This window comes from Ylistrum balloti, unplaced genomic scaffold (genome assembly GCF_031769215.1).
Source record: "Ylistrum balloti isolate Yb309-2 unplaced genomic scaffold, AGI_CSIRO_Ybal_v1 Utg369760, whole genome shotgun sequence".
Classification (NCBI taxonomy): domain Eukaryota; kingdom Metazoa; phylum Mollusca; class Bivalvia; order Pectinida; family Pectinidae; genus Ylistrum; species Ylistrum balloti.
In genome coordinates, this window is record NW_026781959.1 from 614,417 (window position 1) to 633,650 (window position 19,234).

General features: G+C 34.0%; 2 protein-coding genes across 2 annotated transcripts; one reads left to right on the plus strand and one right to left on the minus strand.

Moving 5' to 3' along the window:
* Window positions 1-808: 808 nt before the first annotated feature.
* Window positions 809-5,788, minus strand: LOC132543619 (uncharacterized). The gene is made up of 2 exons (XM_060207134.1): window positions 5,707-5,788; window positions 809-3,949 (listed from the first exon to the last, which is right to left on the minus strand). The coding sequence occupies exon 2, from the start codon at window positions 3,888-3,890 to the stop codon at window positions 2,157-2,159; it is 1,734 nt and encodes a 577-aa protein (XP_060063117.1). The 5' UTR covers window positions 3,891-3,949; window positions 5,707-5,788; the 3' UTR covers window positions 809-2,156.
* A 167-nt stretch (window positions 5,789-5,955) lies between these two features.
* LOC132543617 (transcription factor E2F5-like) lies at window positions 5,956-15,623 on the plus strand. The gene is made up of 10 exons (XM_060207132.1): window positions 5,956-6,066; window positions 8,547-8,656; window positions 8,962-9,015; window positions 9,270-9,413; window positions 9,863-9,971; window positions 10,354-10,575; window positions 11,156-11,273; window positions 11,537-11,638; window positions 11,975-12,019; window positions 13,029-15,623. The coding sequence occupies exons 1-10, from the start codon at window positions 5,956-5,958 to the stop codon at window positions 13,142-13,144; spliced, it is 1,131 nt and encodes a 376-aa protein (XP_060063115.1). The 3' UTR covers window positions 13,145-15,623.
* Window positions 15,624-19,234: the final 3,611 nt, after the last annotated feature.

The following is a 19,234-nucleotide window of genomic DNA, read 5'->3' on the forward strand; positions in this document are numbered from 1 at the left end:
CTATAGTTTTTGTATTTGAAGTTTTGTAATATGCATATACACTAGATGATTAAGCTGTGTAGTATATGGTGATGCAGTATATGGCGTATTACAGGATCAGATAATAAACTATTATTTGTATAACCTTTTTTGTTTTATGTACTTGTATATGTTTACGGAAACATTTGCACAATCACATACACTTGTTAAGGCTAGAAAACCTGTGTCAGCTACAAATTGTCTAAGCTGATGACAGCTATTCACTCTTCTTCAGTCACCAACATTCTTAAATCAGTTAATCTTCCATTTAGACATAACAAAAATCTCAGTTTTTGTATCCATTGTTGAAGTAGAGATTTAAATGTCTACATTACTAGATATGTATTACATACATGAAGCTGGATATAGAAAAGAAATTATAAGTAAATGGATAGCTGGACAACTTCGTATGCTGTGACTGAATAGTGGGAAAGCTAGTGAGTTATCATAAGTTGATAAGTTCATAAGAAACACACACGAGTCCTGGTGTAAAAAAAAACAAATCATACATGTACCTAATGGATAACACAACATTATATCAGAAACATTTTTTTATTGGGAATATCAGAGACTACATCATCTGAGGCAAAACACAGTTACCATAACTGGTATATATAGCAGTATTCTGTACAGCATATTCTACCAGTCTCTTCATTAACAATGCAATCCTTATTATCTATATGAAAACTTTAACAAAAAATAAAACAATATCAAACAAATCAGTAAGCAAAGCAGGTACATATTTATATAAATAACACAATATAAGAAAGCATTTTAAATTTCTGTAATTAAATCCGTCAGTCTTCTTTTGGAAATTTAAAGTGAAGCAAAAATAATGTATAAAGAATATGCAAAAAATATTACGGTCAGTTAAAAATATAACCAAGATTTTGTTTATGCATAGAAATTTAATAAAAAGTAAAATCTTAGCATGCATTATGTACTTGTCATCCGGAATATAAGTATAAAACTAAGTTAACACTATATCATCAAAAAGAACGGGTGGAAAGAAACACCTGTCATTTTAGATCTATCAATGGATATTAAAGCCTGATAGTGTTACAAAAAGAATACAATGAATTGATACACAATTCTTTCATTTATTTGAGTATGGTGGAGAGATCTCGATCTAAGGGAAATGATTCTGATATGCAAATTCACAGTGAATTTTTGTTACATTTTCAAACAATGATTATATACAGTTGTATGTATCAATGAACTACTGCATCATCTTCATTATTGAAAATAAAAATTACTTTAGAATTTAACTTTTTACCTCCTGTGATCACCAGTCAAAGATGATGTTGATGAACAAGTTGCCTCCCCTTGCTATCTATCAATGCTTGTATCATAATGTCAATCAACATGCTATAGCTAACAGTCCTGGAGAAGGATTTTGATTTCTTTATCAAGTCTCAATGACTCATTGGTCAATTAATTTCATCTGGAATATCAATTCTTCACAATGTTAATCAGATCATTCAATCTTTTTAGTTTATTTAATTAGATGGTTATCCTTACTGTTTCAGCATATTAAAATTCAGTTTCGTTTGGAAATCTTGTTTACAAATATGTTTTGGTAGCTCAACATGAAATATTGAAATATTGAAATATTTAAACCCAAATCCAGAAAACCTTTTTAAAAGCTGATCATAAAATATTGAAATCCAAATGTTTTTAAACCCAAATACAGAAAATGTGATTTAAAACTGTTGAGCAGATACCAGTAAGGGAAGGTGGAAAGAGAAAAATTCACTATCTGATATATATACCAGCAGTAAATACCATTATGTATGTACTATTTTATAACAAATGATTTTTATCTTCCTTCCAATTTTAAGCAGTACTTGTTTCTCAGTTATATAAGTCCGAATATAGATCAGTGAGCACCATAAAACCCTTTAGCGTCCTTACGTTAAAGTCAATATCCAACTATATTTCTGTATTAATTTATATTGCTTTTTCTATCATGCAATCCAATACACACAAAAACTATAGTAACTGTGTCTGTTGAATGGGGCTATTGATCAGAATAACACTGTTAAACTGCCAAGACACAAGGAAGGCTGAAATTGAAGTTTTATAATGCATCCAACTGGAAAATCTTCATGCATTAAAGTATGAACCTATACCTAGATTCACACCATTAAGGCAGGTCGTATGACAACAGTGATTTTTAGAGTGTCTTTTTTGTCACCTATCTTGTACAATGGTTTGTCTCCATGGAGACTAGCATAAGGGATGATGTCGCTAATATTAAATAGCACATGATCATCATCAAAAATACATGTCTTTGTCAAGCCACGCACAACATACTCCATACCTTCCTCTTCTCCAATCACCATCACACTGATTTTAACTTTCCGGACCTCAGATGTGTTTGAAGTAACAGTTAGTCGTACAGTCTCATAAAGCACTTCATCAATTTCCCTGTTCTCAAGCATACCAATCATCATGCACTTTTTGAAGGTCACACCCTTTGGGTAAAGGTCAATGTGCCAGTCCCAATAAGAACTATCGTCTTCCTCACATCCAGTTACAGGCGTTGAGAAAAATGCTCCCAAGACGTCTCCAGGAGTTATCTCCCCTACCTCTGACACTACCATTTCTGTACACCAGGAATCACAGGTGTAGATGCGTGGGAAATCACGTCTGATTGCAGCAATAGGCTCAGGTGAAAGGCTTTTCAATGGAGAAATATCATCATGATGAGCACTTTGATTGTGTGAGGGTAAATCATCAAATTTTTTGGTAATGTATTTATTGATTGGTAATATAGCACTATAAACATGAACTGACCCAACATCGGCCAATCCAGGTGGACTGTCATCTTGAGGGTTCACTGTTGAACTCTTTTTGACATCATTTCCTTCATGTTGTACATGGATAGTGGATGGGGAAACGTGATCATCTGATTTGAAACTTTGACATGATAATGATGAGCTGCCATTGGTAGTATGAGTATCTGTATCAGTTCTATGAGCAAGATTTCTTTGAGCGATATGAACTTGTAATGCTGCCTTTATAGGAGATGCTAGGATCTCAGGGAAATGTTCCACTAAGCTGTCCTCTTGTAGTGACTTAAGCTCAGTGTAGGTCATTAGAGTGAATCGAGTATGTTGTCCTATATTTCTTACAACAAACAGTGTCGCAGCCGAGCTGACAGGTTTAGTAGATTCACTGAAGTCTTTTTCCTTGATCATAAGCTTCTTTATCACCCACTTTTTAACAGCTTGATACAATGCTATTTCACTTTTCACAACAATATCTGGGGATCGGAAGAAATGCACAAGGATGTCGGGTGAAATTGACAAGAAGTCATCTGTTTCAATGACAAACTGAAAATTCCACACAATGTATTCTTCACACACACGCTCCAACTGTTTGTGTCCACACATTGTTGCATATGTGTACCAAGATAGGACACGACTGGTGTGTTTGGTTGCCACACAATGCGAACACATGTAATCTATACAAAGGGATGAAAGGTCACCAATATTATATTTGTCTGCAAGAGACAGAATTGGTAAAACAGTCAGGTGACTCATGTGTATTCGGCCTGAGTAGAGGTAATGTAGAAAATCTCCAAAAACCTCAACACACTCGGGATCCTCCTGCAGAACAATCTGGTCTTTGTAGGATTCAGGCCATGTTGGACTGGTCAACATGGTCTTGAGCACATCACTGGATATGCTTAAAATGAGTTTATGGGTGTGGAACACCTTATCACCTACAACTAGCTGGAGGTCGCTCATCTCTGGGTCACAGTAAAGGGTACTCAACTTCTGTATGGTGGAATGTGAGTTGTCCATCTGTTGTCCATACCCCCAGCATGAGTTGATTGGACGGTAGCTGTCACACCTCGACACCATGTTGTCTCAGCTGCTGGAGGTAAGTCCCATCAATGATATGGCATCTTTTTATGTTATGTCTGAAATGATATGATGAATCTGTTGTCAAGAACTACAAATCATCTACAAATCATCTTTAGGTACGCATTAAATAACATTATTGTAATGTATGTACAATTATTTTTCAATCTTGGAAGGAACAATAGTGAATGGTAATCTACATCAAACAACAGACAAGTTTTCTTTTGCACTTGATCATATGTACCAGGTCTTTTTTTATCAAACTATAATAAAGTTGGGGAGATGGGGTTTCAGTATTCACAATAATTTCAAAATCATAGGCACCCATATTGTATTGGCATTTGTCAGATATCTATCCAACAGTTTTCAACCAATCTTTTTCAAACTTTCTGGCTTATTTGTCATGACTTATTGGTATATTATATTTCCCTGGTAAGCATTTTATCAGACATTTTTAGGAAGAGTTACTGCCCTTGGGTTTTTCAGCAGTTTTTAAATGTGTTTGAGCTCTCCTTCCACTTTTCAATAAATTTCTGTGAAACTTTCAAGGCTTTACAACTATGACATGTTTTCCTAATTGCCCATTTTTCTTCTCTTTCTTAACACTTAAATCTCATCCACAGATTTTACTTGATATGGGGAATTTTTAATGAAATTCAGCAATTTTTTAGACTCCATACATCTGAGTTCTGGTTTCATACTTTTGAAACCTCACTATATCTCTTTGGACTTAAATTTTGGAATCTGTCTGAACTCTTGTAGTGTACCTCGAATGTTTGAAATAACATGTTTCATGAAACTTTCAAAGTACAGAAAATGCCACTTCAATCTGGGTTATGATTTCAAAACATGTCCCATCAACTTATCCAGATGTATGTACAAACTAATAAGAAAAACACCTAAATATCAGAATAGAGTTATTTTCCATATGCTGTAAAATATGATATGATTATATATCTCACAGACCAGTATAACAACTACATAACTCTCTCCTCAAAAACCCTGCAAAAACTACTGTATTAAAAGTTTTTAAACTTGGTATCATTAAATTATCATCAAAACTCTCATTCTTTACTTCATTGGAAATAATTCAAATCAGTGATTTTCGAGGTAATATTTTGTCCTTTTTCCTTTTCATCTTTTATATTTTTAGTGTTTTGCTATTTAATTTGGTAAGGTTAAATATCATAATGTCAAATGACGAGAACTGAGATGATGCTTTCTTTAAAGCGTTTTGATCAGGATGACGGTCTATTGCCAAACACTGCAGTAAAATATGTATTCATAGATTGTTACCAATAAGGGTAAATGCAATGAGGCCTGTTAAAATGTTTAGTGTCCTCTGTTTGATGCCCAGCCAGCTGGTAATGCCTAAATAAATTTTGAGAAATCTTCAGGTCCATAACTGCATTTAATGACTATACCAGATTTAAGAATATAAATAAACAATGATGTTGGGTTAATGTCCGTGCATACAGCTTGATCAACGACTTAAATCTAAATTCAAATGATTGTTGGAAAGTCAAAAAGGCCTTCAATGACCACGTCTTCGTTTTTCAGGTGTATGCACCTGTCTTTTCTCATATAGAATTGACTATATCTGTTTTGATAGTTGAAGGGGTTGGTTGCCTGAAGTAATTGTGTATTCTAATATGGGACACCTGCTTGAACAGCCTAATTTGTAAACAGCTGCAACCTGTTGCTGTGTGGGAAAAGGGGGGCGTGCCCCTGGTCAGCTTAATTGAGGGATCAATAATTTGATTTACGTTAGTGTCAATTGATTGTGTAAAGACTGATAAATGACTAAAGAAGTTACCGCTGCTGCGCCTGAATCTTTCTGAAATCGCGTACTTCAGAATTTGATAGGGCTCCATGTTCCTATCCTAGACAGAGTCGCGTCCATAACATCTATAAACATAAACGCTGCTCGCTTTTGACACTGTTCCTTATAGGAATTGAGTTATCTGAGTGCGACTGTATTTCGGTTATTGAATAGCCCGGATGTAACTCGCACCTTGCTCTCGCGATATTTCCCAGGATTCAGTCCCAACGGCTGCAAACCACGATGGCTGACCATTCCACCCCGAGCCGACATGAGAAAAGCTTGGGACTCCTTACAACTAAGTTTGTTTCATTACTGCAAGAGGCCAAAGACGGAGTTCTAGATCTGAAAGTAGTAGGTTGCGTTTATATTTTTATTGCATGCTTACACGAATCAGATATGTGAATCGGAGACCCCACGTAAAGCATGTATCCATGTTTGTTTATGCTTTTGTTCGTTATATTCAGTTGGAGCTGTCATCATAATACCACTTCATGTGGCGTGTATTGTCGTATCTAGAAATTGTTATGAATTTCACACATGCATGCCATTTATGAGGTTCAAAAATATTTATGTAGTTATATTGACACATGTCCATGTCATTAAATAAAAGGAATGCCGGGTCATGACCTCTCTAATTACAAATTTTATGATATCAATTCAAATTTTAAATATGGTATTTCACTTTCAATCATGTCTTGTCGTAGTGCCAGACCGGCCTTAAGACAGTAATTATTTTGATCAATGTAAGATTGCTGTATTTTGACTTGGGGCATAGCTTTAATAATATTTCAATTATTTTTTTTTTCACTTTAGTGTTCTGAATCCCCTATCCCTCCACATGGAATTTCTAAGGGTTCCTAGTATTGTCCCTCCCAGAGCTAGACCAAAACTTTCAGTCTCTTAAATAATAATTCAATGTCAGTTTCCACATTTATTGTGCTGTTATTGATTTTCACATTTTTATTGACTACGCTTACTTTAGATACAGAATGGACTTTTTCATAAAAGTGATAGAAACCCATCCACCATGGATGCGGTGAATTAATCCTGCGATTACTCCTATAACATAAGAGGACGCTGGTCGGCGATATACCCACACAAATTTGATTCAATTTTATGTCTATTTTCTTAATACTTTGACAACAAAAGAAAAATGATTTTTTTTTTGCTTTACATTAAGTCATTTTAGAGCGGAATAGTTTGCTAAATATATAATTTGCTATTTCACGTGGTATTTATAATTTCGGTTCTAATGTTGTATCAGCTTATCCACGGAGATGTGCTGTTTTCTCTTATCAACCTGGATTTTATAATGGATTTTTCAAAGAGAGGTATTAACACGACATCGCTGGTTATTTAAATGTAAGTAAAATTGATAAATAATGCTATAATCGGAACTTTGATTATTGGCCTGTCAGCATTAAACTATGGGAAGTTAGAAATTCAATTGCACTATCATATACCCACACAAATTTGAGTTCATTTCAAAAGAAAAATGATTTTTTTTTTGCTTTACAAGTCATTTTAGACCTAATAATTTGCTATTTCTAAGTCGTTCTAGTGTGCTTTTCCTCCACTCCGCTTCAACTTCGAAATTCAATTGCACTATCATTACCACTTATACTAATTACAGCCTGGCAACGCCAAGTTCTGTCGTACTACCTGAAACATACCAAAACTGTTCAGTCAGGCTATTTGGGGCATGTTGTAGATCCATTTCACTATCTGAACAGTAAAATTATAAGATAATTCTTAAATTTTCATGTGTATTAGAACACTAGTTCTCAAAATTTGATGAGTCACAATACAAATAGCTCAAAATTTGAGCGAGTTCAACAAGAACAACAATTATACAGGATTAAAATATCTGAGGCCCAAAACTCACTGCATTGATTTTTTTTTTTTATTTTAAATGACTCATTATTGGTCATGTGACATTGATATTCATTGTAGAGGAACTGTATGTAGGTTAAAGGATCTATGATGCAAATTACTCATTATCAGCCAGGTATCCAGAAACTTGCTTGTATGGAATTTCATTTTAAAATAATATCTTCAAACAAGTTTGTCATTATCACAGTCAAAGTATCTTTTACTGTCAATAAAACTTGACAATTTAGAAAATTTTGAAACTCATGCTGCTTCAAAATGTGCAAGTTTGTCCACATGGGTGAAAAAGCTCATTGTCACAAAATTTACCAAAACTGAATTTCCATGAGCGGAAAGTATTTAGGATTTCACTTAATTTCTTGGCCAGCAGATGCAATTAAGTGATTATTATTACAGAGATACTCATTATTGTCTGTTATATTGACAAAGTCACCAAAATGAAAGTGAAAGTAAATTGGTCATCATCAACAACATTTTGGAAATTCAGATAGTTGAGAGATTAATGGGCTTTGTGAGGTTTTATGTTATGTTAGACCTTGTTTTGGAATTTCTTGTCTTCTTGGAAGTAAAAACCATATAATTGTTGTTTGTTTTTTCCATTAATGTAATAAAGAATATCATCAACCAGTTTCAATCATTAAAATCCCTATTGCTAATAACTTTTCCACACTTGTTCTCTCACACCTTTCATATTCACTATGTTCTCTTATATCAAAAGTAATGACCAAATTAAAGAACAGATTGGCAGTCTTCTAGTTTCATTTTGTAGTTCAAATACTATAGTTATGGTGTCACATTTCACTTTATGGGTACCAACCAAGCCATGAATCAAGAGTTTTTTTTCTTTGCAGTTTTCAAGGAATCAACCCCCCACTTGCCTATGTTCAGAATATGATCTTGTATTATATACTTTATATCAACAGTTCTGATGTACATTTCAGGCTGCTGACACTCTTGCTGTGCGACAGAAGAGAAGAATCTACGACATAACTAATGTTTTGGAGGGAATTGGTTTGATAGAGAAAAAGTCTAAAAACAGTATACAGTGGAAGTAAGTTAACACACCCTTTCAAAATGTATGTATGTAAGTTGAACAGCCGTCAAAAGTTTGCACCTGTCTTTAAGCTGTGAAGGTGATAATTAGCAAGTCCTATTCAACATTACATCAGAGGAACAGTCGCTGTGCTTCAGTCTCATTGAATACCAAATTTACTGAGAAGTTGCTGACATCAAACTTGTTGTTCTTAACTATTTAGAGTATGCAGCTTGTGAAAAATGTGGTTAAAACCTTTCAAAATTTATAGACTAATTACTTGTATGATGACAATGAGTTGAATGCTATTGTGTTTCTTGCAGAGGATCATGTCCTGGCTACCCAACAGTAGATGGTATTCCAAGTACTCCAGAGAGGTATCTTGACAATTTGATATCACATATATGCTTTCAAATTTGACTATTCTAACATTTTGTCATAGTTACAACATTGATATATGTAAAATTTGCTTTTGTGGAATTTCATTAAGTATCTTTTTAATGAGTTTGTCAGTATCATAGTCAAAGTGTCTATTATTGTCAGTAACTCTTGTCAATTCAAAAAATTTTGAAGCTCAGACTGCTGCTTTCAGTATGATACACGTGTTAAGGGCAACTATGTAATTTTTCAGAGGGTCACGGGAAATTGCAGACAGACTAGTGATTCTGAAAGATGAAATCGCTGAACTAGAACAACAAGAGGCAGAACTAGATCAACACAAGATATGGGTTCAGCAGAGTATAAAGAATGTCACAGATGAAGTCACCAATACAAAGTATCCTTTGATTCCAAATGTTTATACATATAACATTTATACCCTGGCTTAATTGCTATAAATGATTCCAATATTGATATTTACCTATCACCTCACTCAGGAGTAGCTGGCCTTTGTATTTTATATTATTGGTTCTGTCCCCTATCTAAGACTCTTTAGATTGGTACTGGTTGTGTCCTGTGCTTGAGGGCAGCTTTAATTGGGTGTGTGGCAAGGACTGCCAAATGTCTGATACAGTGTCGAGCTTCATTTTCTAGATGCCTCATCATCTCTGGACACCATCTAGGCATAATTCACGAAACTGTTCCCTGAATTTTCTTCACTAAATCCTTAGAAAATTAATGGCAACATTTAAGCATAAAGGAATATATGACTTAATTTTGAAATGATACTGATTGTGCCTGTACTTTATAACAATTGTAACTATTGACTGCCTTAACTCTCGTCAGATTAGCTTATGTAACACATGAAGACATATGCAAGTGTTTTAAAGGTGATACATTGCTAGCTATCCAAGCCCCTTCAGGAACACAGCTGGAAGTTCCCATACCAGAAATTGTGAGTTTCAATTTTGAAAAACAATATGATTGTTCAACCAGTGCACACAATATCAACTAAATCAAAATGGAGAAAATTAGATGAAAGTTTTCACATTTACATGTGCTTTTCTTGTAATGACGTTTCTGTGAGGACTTCAATTTCTGAACAGATTTATTTGTTGACACATAAATTAATATACCTATCTTAAAAAAAAGATACACATATCTGAATCTATGATTGAGGCTGCATTAAAAATTTTAGAAACTGAATTCTTTTGAAATATGAATATATGAATTGCAGTTCTCCAGATGACTTTTGTAAACCAGTGTGTTGTGGAAAAAGGTACTTGTGTAAAATGAATGCATGTCCCTTTACCACTAAAAATATTGATTGCTTTCAGGGTCCTGGTTTTAAGAAAAATTATCAAATACATTTGAAAAGCCAGTCCGGACCAATCCATGTACTACTTGTCAACAAAGACACAGATAACACAAGTCCTGTTGTGGTTCAAGTACCTCCACCAAAGGAAGACCCAGTGGCGAACCAGGTTGCCGTTGCTCAAAACCAAAATGTAGACCCAAACCAGACATCAGTGTCTGGCAAGGGAAAATCATTGCAAAAGGTAAAGATGGTTTGGAATTCCACTTGTATTGATTAGAAAGTTTTATAAAGTAGTCCCCATATATACTGCCATAAGTACAGCAGCTTCACAATATACTGCCACTTTCTGTCAAATGTGGATTTTAGCAGTATAATGAGAAAGGATTTCAGTAAGACAGCTGATTATACAACTCGTGTTATACACATATGTAAAACTAAAACAAAGACTGAATACATTACATAAGCATATATAAATGAAATATAATGATTTATGTTTATTCAATAAATTCAAAATATCAATTACATACTACAATTACTGGATTTGTACTACAGTTTTCTACTTACAAATTACTCTACAGTATACAAAGCATTGACAGGTGCCTTTCTGTAATCATTATGTTTTGATCAGGATCATGTCTGTTAAATTAATCATATTAAGAAACTATATCCAGATTTATCTGTTCTTGACCACTTCTGAAATAAAAAAGATATCTCCTAAACCTATTAATAGATTTCCCTTCAAAAGATTTAAATCACCAGAAAAAAATGAATATAACAGGAGTATTTATGAGAACCTCTGCTCACTTTCGTTACCATTTCAGCGTTCCCCTGTAAAGTCTCCCCTACGACAGTCACAACCAGTAGTAGATGTTACTGCACCAACTACACGAATGGCAACTAGATCATCACCACGCAAATCTGGCCTTGGACAACCTATAGGTAGGCATGGTAACAGTCAACCTACGACCAGAAAATGTGACACCATGTATAATAAGGATTTCTTTTGGTTTTTTGTTTCATATTATTATTACCTGATGAAAAATTTCAATTAAAAAAAAGTAAAACCGGGTTTTATATGTAATCACCAGCCAGGCAATTACTCTGCAAGTCCGATGGTTATTTTTAAAGGTTAATGTTTTATACTTTAGGTTTACATTTGTCTAAACCAAACCTTTTCATTATTATTACATCTTACTTTATAGCTTCCACATCTGCTGCAACACAACAAGCTCCATCAATGGACACGCCCCCTAGTGATGTCCTCCTCGACCCTTACCGCTCAGACCTTGGTAAACATACCTTTGGTAAGTACCTGTCTTATATACCAATCTTTGTTGTCTATGTATTGTAATCCTGTCAAGGATCCAAAGTGGTGTTTAGGCCCTGTTTCTCAGCTGATTCCCGCATAGTTTCTATCCCAAAATGAAAAAAAGTCAGGAGTGTCTCCATTTCTGAAAAAAATTTCACTTTTATTTCCCAGATTTTATTCAGGCACAGACTACTGTAAAGTTCAGTAAAACTCCATACAGTTCTATTAGTGACACTATTAACAAACTTGTACATTTAAGGAAAGGAGTCAAAAGTTGGTATAACTTTGTATCACAATAGTTTTATAACAGTGTATTTTTTTATTTCTACAGGTGACATGGAAGGTGATTTGATAGAAGAGTTGATGTCCTCTGAAGGTAAAGTCCTAGTTCTGTTTCTGTTATAGTCTTCACTAACTGTTATCAGGGACAGGAGGGGGTAACATGTTTTATTACATTTTGTACATCTAAAATAAAAATGATTATTTAGGTAAAAGTGACGATACCTATTTTACTGAATGAGAAGTCAAACAAACAAATGAAAATTTCTTTTCAAAGTCTAATGAGATGCAGTGTAAGGGCCAACGTTATATTCATTTAGATAATATTTCATAAATAGGGAACTAAACCCGCATCATAATATTACTGTAACTACAACTACAGATATTAAATATTTCCAGGAAACCTCAATAATTAATCTATAAATTTTAACACATGTACTGCGTATATAAAAGTATACTACAGGGCCAGAAAAAAAACATTTCAGCTACTCGTCTGTCTGGCAAGTGAAACTTGAAATTCACTTGCCCGAATCCAATATTCACTCACCCGAAGAAAAAAGGCAACAAAATGTAATTTAAGGAACACATATTTTATCATCAATTTCTATATCAAATGTTTGAACTCAAAACTTGCTTTTATTGTTTTACTAATATTCAATTCACTGTTAACGCGAGCGAGAACATCAGCTTTTTGACAGTATCTACGTACACAAAGCAACCTTGTTTACAACATTTGTGGTGACGAAATAGGTTTTTGTGTAGTCTGGATCAGCCCGAGTCTTGAAATGTGGTGTAAACAAGGATACTTCATCGATGTATTTGATCGACTATCAGTGGATTTAAATTAGTTTTAAGGGTGTTTAAGTTGATGAACGTCATTTATTATGGAATATTCAATAGTCTGAGCTACAAATTTCACTTGCCCGTCGGACAAGTAGCTGAAACAAATCACCTGCAAGAAGCTTTGACTCTAGACAAGCAGACGAGTGGATTTTTCTAACCCTGTACTATATAGTATTTGTTATTAATTTCACTTGAATTTGTATGAAAATGTTCACATAATCTTATCTTTAACAAACTAATGGAAATATTCTTTTTCTTTTCAGCATTTGCACCACTGTTAAGGTTAAGCCCACCCCCTAGTGATCGAGATTACTACTTCAACCTTGATGACAGTGAGGGAGCATGTGACCTTTTTGATGTTCCTTTGTTAACAATGTGATAGAGCTTGAGCTACATCTACCTCATGGTGCCTTTATTGTTCAAGAGACACTGGATTGTACTGGAAATCAATTCTAGACACAAATAGCTCTGTGTTTCTGCAACACAGAAGGCAGCTTGTTTTGGTCAAACCAGTCTCATGTGAATAGTTCTTTACATGAAAGGCACATGTAGACCCTATATAATATAGGAACTCTTGCCTTGTACTGATATTCGTAACACAAGGCTTGAACAGTGAGGTATGAACCTCCATGTTACAGACACAATAGTGCTAGAAGTTGTTACACTGCCACTGAAGCCATTTCAACTCAGTAACTGCCAGTAATATTCATCATCATTGTGTTCATCGCTCACCGGAGTGCTTACATTAACAACGAATCTCTAGCAGTCATTGCTTGTTTAAGATTTAGTGGTCAAGCTGGAATGTTCGACTTTATGAAAGGAGCACCATATTCATTTTAGTCTGTCTTTAATGGTATGCTTAATTATTTAACTTACAAGTTAATTTGATAGAAAAGGAATCATGTTTGATGTTTTCAAATATGGCCTAGAATAATGTACTCCACAGCATCTTCACATTTTTATGACCTTGAGATTGACCTTGACATGATTAACTGTCATGTATGCGCAGCTATGTTTTGGAATATCACAGGCAACTTTAAAACAGTATTTATAATCAAAACATTTGAAATAATACCTTGCCATCTTGATTGACATTCTGAGGTAAATCATACTATTTATCAACCAAAGAAATCAATACAGCTCTGAAGAGAATTTCACCTTCTGGATGTTGAAATCACTAGTTTGGTTTCATATGACAATTTAGCAGACAGATAGAACTTGGTCAATATTTTCTATGATGAGGGTTTGTAGAAGAGCCTCTTTAATCTAGAGAATTCTCTGCCATCTTGTTTTCAATACAATATGAACAATTTTTTTAGACATTTAGGTTGTTGAAAAATGCTTTTAAAATACCTACAGTAGAATGACTGGTAGCAAGTTACCTTCTTGGACTTATATTAACATCTTCAAGTGCTTGTCTTTGAGGTCATAGCCAAGTGCATAAAAGCACAGGATTATATCAGATCAGAGACTTTCCTATATGTTTGAGAAATAATCAAATTCCATGGAAAGTATACCTACAAAATAGGGCAGAAAACAGAAAAATGATACCTGCTTGTATACATGCTGGATTGTAAGTATCATGTGTTAAGTTTGTGTTAAAATTTTATGTATGTGTAAATGGCATCATGCAGAATGGTTTGTGCAGGCATTGCAATAATTTTTTCGGTTAGTGCGTGAAGATCTGAGATATGTGGTACAGTGCTCCATGCTGTTTGTGTTTCTCCGGAAGTTGAGAAACAGGCCTGTCTTTACCGACATTGTTGTTGTCTTGGACAAGAAAATTTCCAAAAGTTATTCTGAACAGCATACAATGGGCATGCCGTGTGTTGTTCAGGGAGGTAACTGACAAACAGTCACTGCATAGAGAACTTACCTCAAAATTACGTTCACAGGGTGACAAAACAAACTTCAAGGCAGGATAATCAACCATATACCACATCAAGCTAATGATGGTAATGCCATGTAAAATTTGGCAATACATCTATGCCTCAAAGTAAGCCCATCCAGTTTTTTCTTAGACTTACAAACAAAAAATATTTCATTGTCTTAACCCACTCACTGTAATAGTCAATATGTTGGCAGCCATGGATCTTTGCAGAAAAAATATGGCAGTCCGAAATGATAATGATGCAAACAAGCTGTGGAAATTGTAGACTTTATACCAGTGTGTATGCTGTGGAAGGATTTAGTGAAAGTTTGTGATAACTAGCATGAATCATTAGGGGAAATTGGACAACAGTTTCAATATTTTTACTTAAAAGAGATTTAGCATTGATCAAATCTCAACTGCATTGTGATCTTGTATTTAGATAAATGTCTCATTGTGAACGGGCTTTTAGGTGAAAGGGAGTTTTTAAGAATGGCACATATTTATATGAAACTTTGTTTAGAAAATTTGCTTTGTAAAACTGCTTCCAAAGGGATATATCTCCATTACATATGTAGATGGGAGAAAAGTCTGAATACTGTAACCCACTTGTTTGTGATGAATACTTATTTTCAGTGTGATGATTCGAAGTTGTTGATTTGTCGAGGATTAGCAATCAAGAAAGAAATCAGAAATTTATTGAAAATTGGAATTGTGAAAATGAATATTTGTTTGAAATGGTCTAATTTAGGGTCCATTCATGACAAAAACAGAAGCCTATGATGTTCTGTATGAACTATTAAACTGTGATATTTTTTCTTTAAATGCTCTGTCCTTCAAGTATGTATTCTGTCGGATTTTCATTTTCTTTTCATTGTTCTTGTATTAAATTTATCATGATACCCCCATAATATAGTGTGATTTTTTAAGCTATTTAATTTTCATTTGTGTAAATTGAAAAAAAAAGTTAAGCTTAAATTTTAAGAATTTACTACAAGATTTTCTTTTAATACATATTTTAATTTTTTTTTTTTATGTGAATGTTTTGATCGTAAAATTTTATTAACTATTTTGGATTAAAGTCAAAAAACATTTCTAATACATGGACCAGCAATATTATTGTACATTTAAATCAGCTCCGTGTGTTTGTTTAGAAAAATAAATTATTAGGAAATCACTGTAAATAACATTAGCCCAATATGACTAGAAAAGGTTGATGTTTGTATTTTGTTTTGCATAGTATTAGATTTTTAGGCCCCAAGTGTTGACATGTTTTTTGTTGCACATTTGTATACACTTAATTTTAGATACATGTAATTAGCCCATGCTGAGAGATGGATACATGCCTCAGTATCATGCAAGATTGTAGGTTTATAATTCTTATCCACTTTGGTTTGAATCAAGATGTACACATTATTCACACTTGCTGTATTTTTTTCAAATATGCCACATTATATTGTCTGTTCCACAAAATGGAGTGAACTATTTGGTCATGATTTGCTCTTTCTAATGCAGAGCATAATGATAAATCCTAACCCACTGCTCCTAACACTAGGTCCACACCCATTGCTTCTCACTCTGACCAGAATCTCTCATCCTTAATACATATAGCTGTACAGTTTGTCCTCCCTGCAAAATAGGAGCACAAAAGTAACTTTACATTCCAGGACTAGTCAAGTTCAGGAGGATTTACTACACATGTATAAAATTAACTTCATAATTTCCATTGAACCCTTGTCCTGTTAGCTAGCTGTTGAGAGGAAGAATAGCATTGCTAGCTCCAATATGCATGCAAATGAAACATTCCCATGGTTTTAAAATTATCAAAATGTTTCTTGAAATACACCTGTTTAAGAATTCGATCATTGAAATATGTGTGCTTTGTTTATTTTGTTCAAATATTATGAAAAAACTGCATAATTATTGATACTTTCATATACAAATGATCCATCCAACAGCATTGTTCTGTGTTTCATTTGCAGTTTTTTTTTTTTTTTTTTTTTACATTAGAGCACTGTAACATGTTATATGGTGTATATGACATATGGTGCTATCATAATCATCCTATAGTAATCTTTTAGGGAAAAAATCTAGGTAATTGAATATCATTGTGAACAAAAGATTATTTATTTGTCTCCCAAGCCTATCCATATTGAAATTTCAGCACTAATGCCAATACATACTACATTATTAAGTCCATATCCATACTTTTTCATTCATAGATTATGTATTCAACCTGAAAACACTCCACCAACCCCCATCCCTTCATTTACATCTTGCAGAATTGATATAGTAAGTGAAGATATATTTTGTATCATAATATTAGAAATATGTTTAGCAAGTTGACCTTTATTTGTTCATTAACACTGTGCCATATATTGAACCTGAGCTTATCTCATGGCGCTTTATGTGTTGATATAGCTCTGATATTATGACCGTTCGTTCGTATATTTTTTAGTTCATTTACCAAACTTTTTTTTTCTGCGTAACAGAGGGGATGAGGATGAACTCAATTTATTGTTTACCTTTATAATAGTATTGGTACTCAAAATTAATACCAATCATATGTTGGAGTGATGTTATAAATGAAAACATCCTATTTACTAACTTGTCCGTTTGGTTATGGTGAAGAAGTTGGACCAAGGTCATTTAGGTTTGTAGTGAAGCAATATATATACTGTGTGCTGCAGTCCTGTATGTCAGATGTGTTCAAAAATAGATCTCATATACACTTCATCCAAAACAGGAGATATTTTTGATAATGTTGTGTTTGGAGAAAAAAATTAACCACATTGATCATTATTGCAGTTGGGTAATTAAAGGTGTATACCAACAGTTCTGGTTAGAGTAGCCTCCCTTAGGTAAATTTTAAGAACATTAACCCTTTACATGGTCAAGCTCTTTCATTAAATGCAAATAACTGTTCACTGTTGTGTACTCATGAATGAGGCCTAAATTGCCTTTTCTTAAACAGTTTGTATTAATTATCTCCCTCCTCCCCCCACCCACCCAAACCCTCCCACACCCCTACATCACATATGTTCACATATAGTGGCTGTGTGAAATTATGGTTTCTAAAGAGTTACATTTAAAAGCATGCACCACTTTTTGAAAGAAATTATAGTAATATTAAAATATATTAAACACTTGAAATAAAAGGTTTTAGAGTGCAAATGTTTCACTTGTTGGAAACATTGGTATTTCTTGTTACCACCTATGTATTTAATTTTCAGTGACACACTGTAATCATCTACAGTCTCTGTCACACATCAGGGGAAAATTGTCTTTAAAACACTTCAATTCCATACTTTTCGGAAGTGTTTATTGTACGTTTTGATAATTGATTTAAACTTCCTGTATATTCTGTATTTAGGATTCAACATAAAACTGTTTCTGTATCATTATCATGGATGGTATATACAGGAAGTACATCGCCAGAAATAATAGTTTAAAAGTTAAATGTGTTGGAGTGATGAAAGATGACCAGTAAAATTCTTTATTTGGTTTTAGCTGGTATGGATTTCACTTGTAACATGTGCATGGTAAATGAACTCTTCATGGAATTAACTGATTTAGGAAAAGTGAATACATAAACTGGTAATGAACACATTTTATTATGATAATTTTCAAGTGCTTTTGAATACCAACAAGTTATATATTGGTAAAACTCTACTGTGTCAGAAGTTGCCTCAATCTATTTTCATTTTCGTTCATTATGTGTATTAAGCCATTGACATTTTGAAATGTCTTTTTCATCATGATAACCCCCATATATATTACAATGTGTTGATACTTACATCATAGTTATAAGGCTCTGGCCTTTTTGATCTGTTAATACAAATGTATAGTTCTGTTGTTGTAAGTAAACTGTTGTTACAACTTCTGTTGGACTTTTATTTATTTATTTCTCATTTGTTTTTAGCACATCTTGCCCAAACAGTCACTACATTGTGGCCTGTAAACATTTTACATTTTCTGCTTAAGAAGTTTTCTGGTGGATTTTAACCATATTTAGCCAAAAACATTTGACTGTTTTGACATTGGAAGTATGTTGAGTCATTATTTGAACAAACTTTGTTAGCCCTTCATTCAATCCATCATTCTACCAACCAAATATGATTGTCTATTCAGAAAACGTTTGGAAATTATTTTAACACATTTGTCTACTTTGAACTTCGTCGGTCAAACAAGTGCACTAAAAACATACAAGTGGATAGCAGCTTTCAATGCAATTAAGTGTGCCATACAGCTATTCCTTAGTGATGCCAGGGACCTGAAAAGTGTTATTGAGAAGGCAACTTAGGAAAACTGATCTGGGGGGTATGATAAATATGACATGTAGATTTCTGTGGAGGGCTTGGCGACTACAGTCCACTGGCGAAGTTTACCCTTATACCAATTACATCTTTCTTTTAACGTCCTATTAACAGCCAATGTCATTTAGGATGTGCCAGGGTGGAGGGGTGGAGGAAAGCCAGAGTTCCCAGAGAAAAACCTTCAGACAGTACCATGCACCTGCCTGGTACTAATGTCCTAGAGGTGGAGGGCTAGCGATAAATACGGTCATACGCCTTCACAATGTTCCTTCACAACCCAACC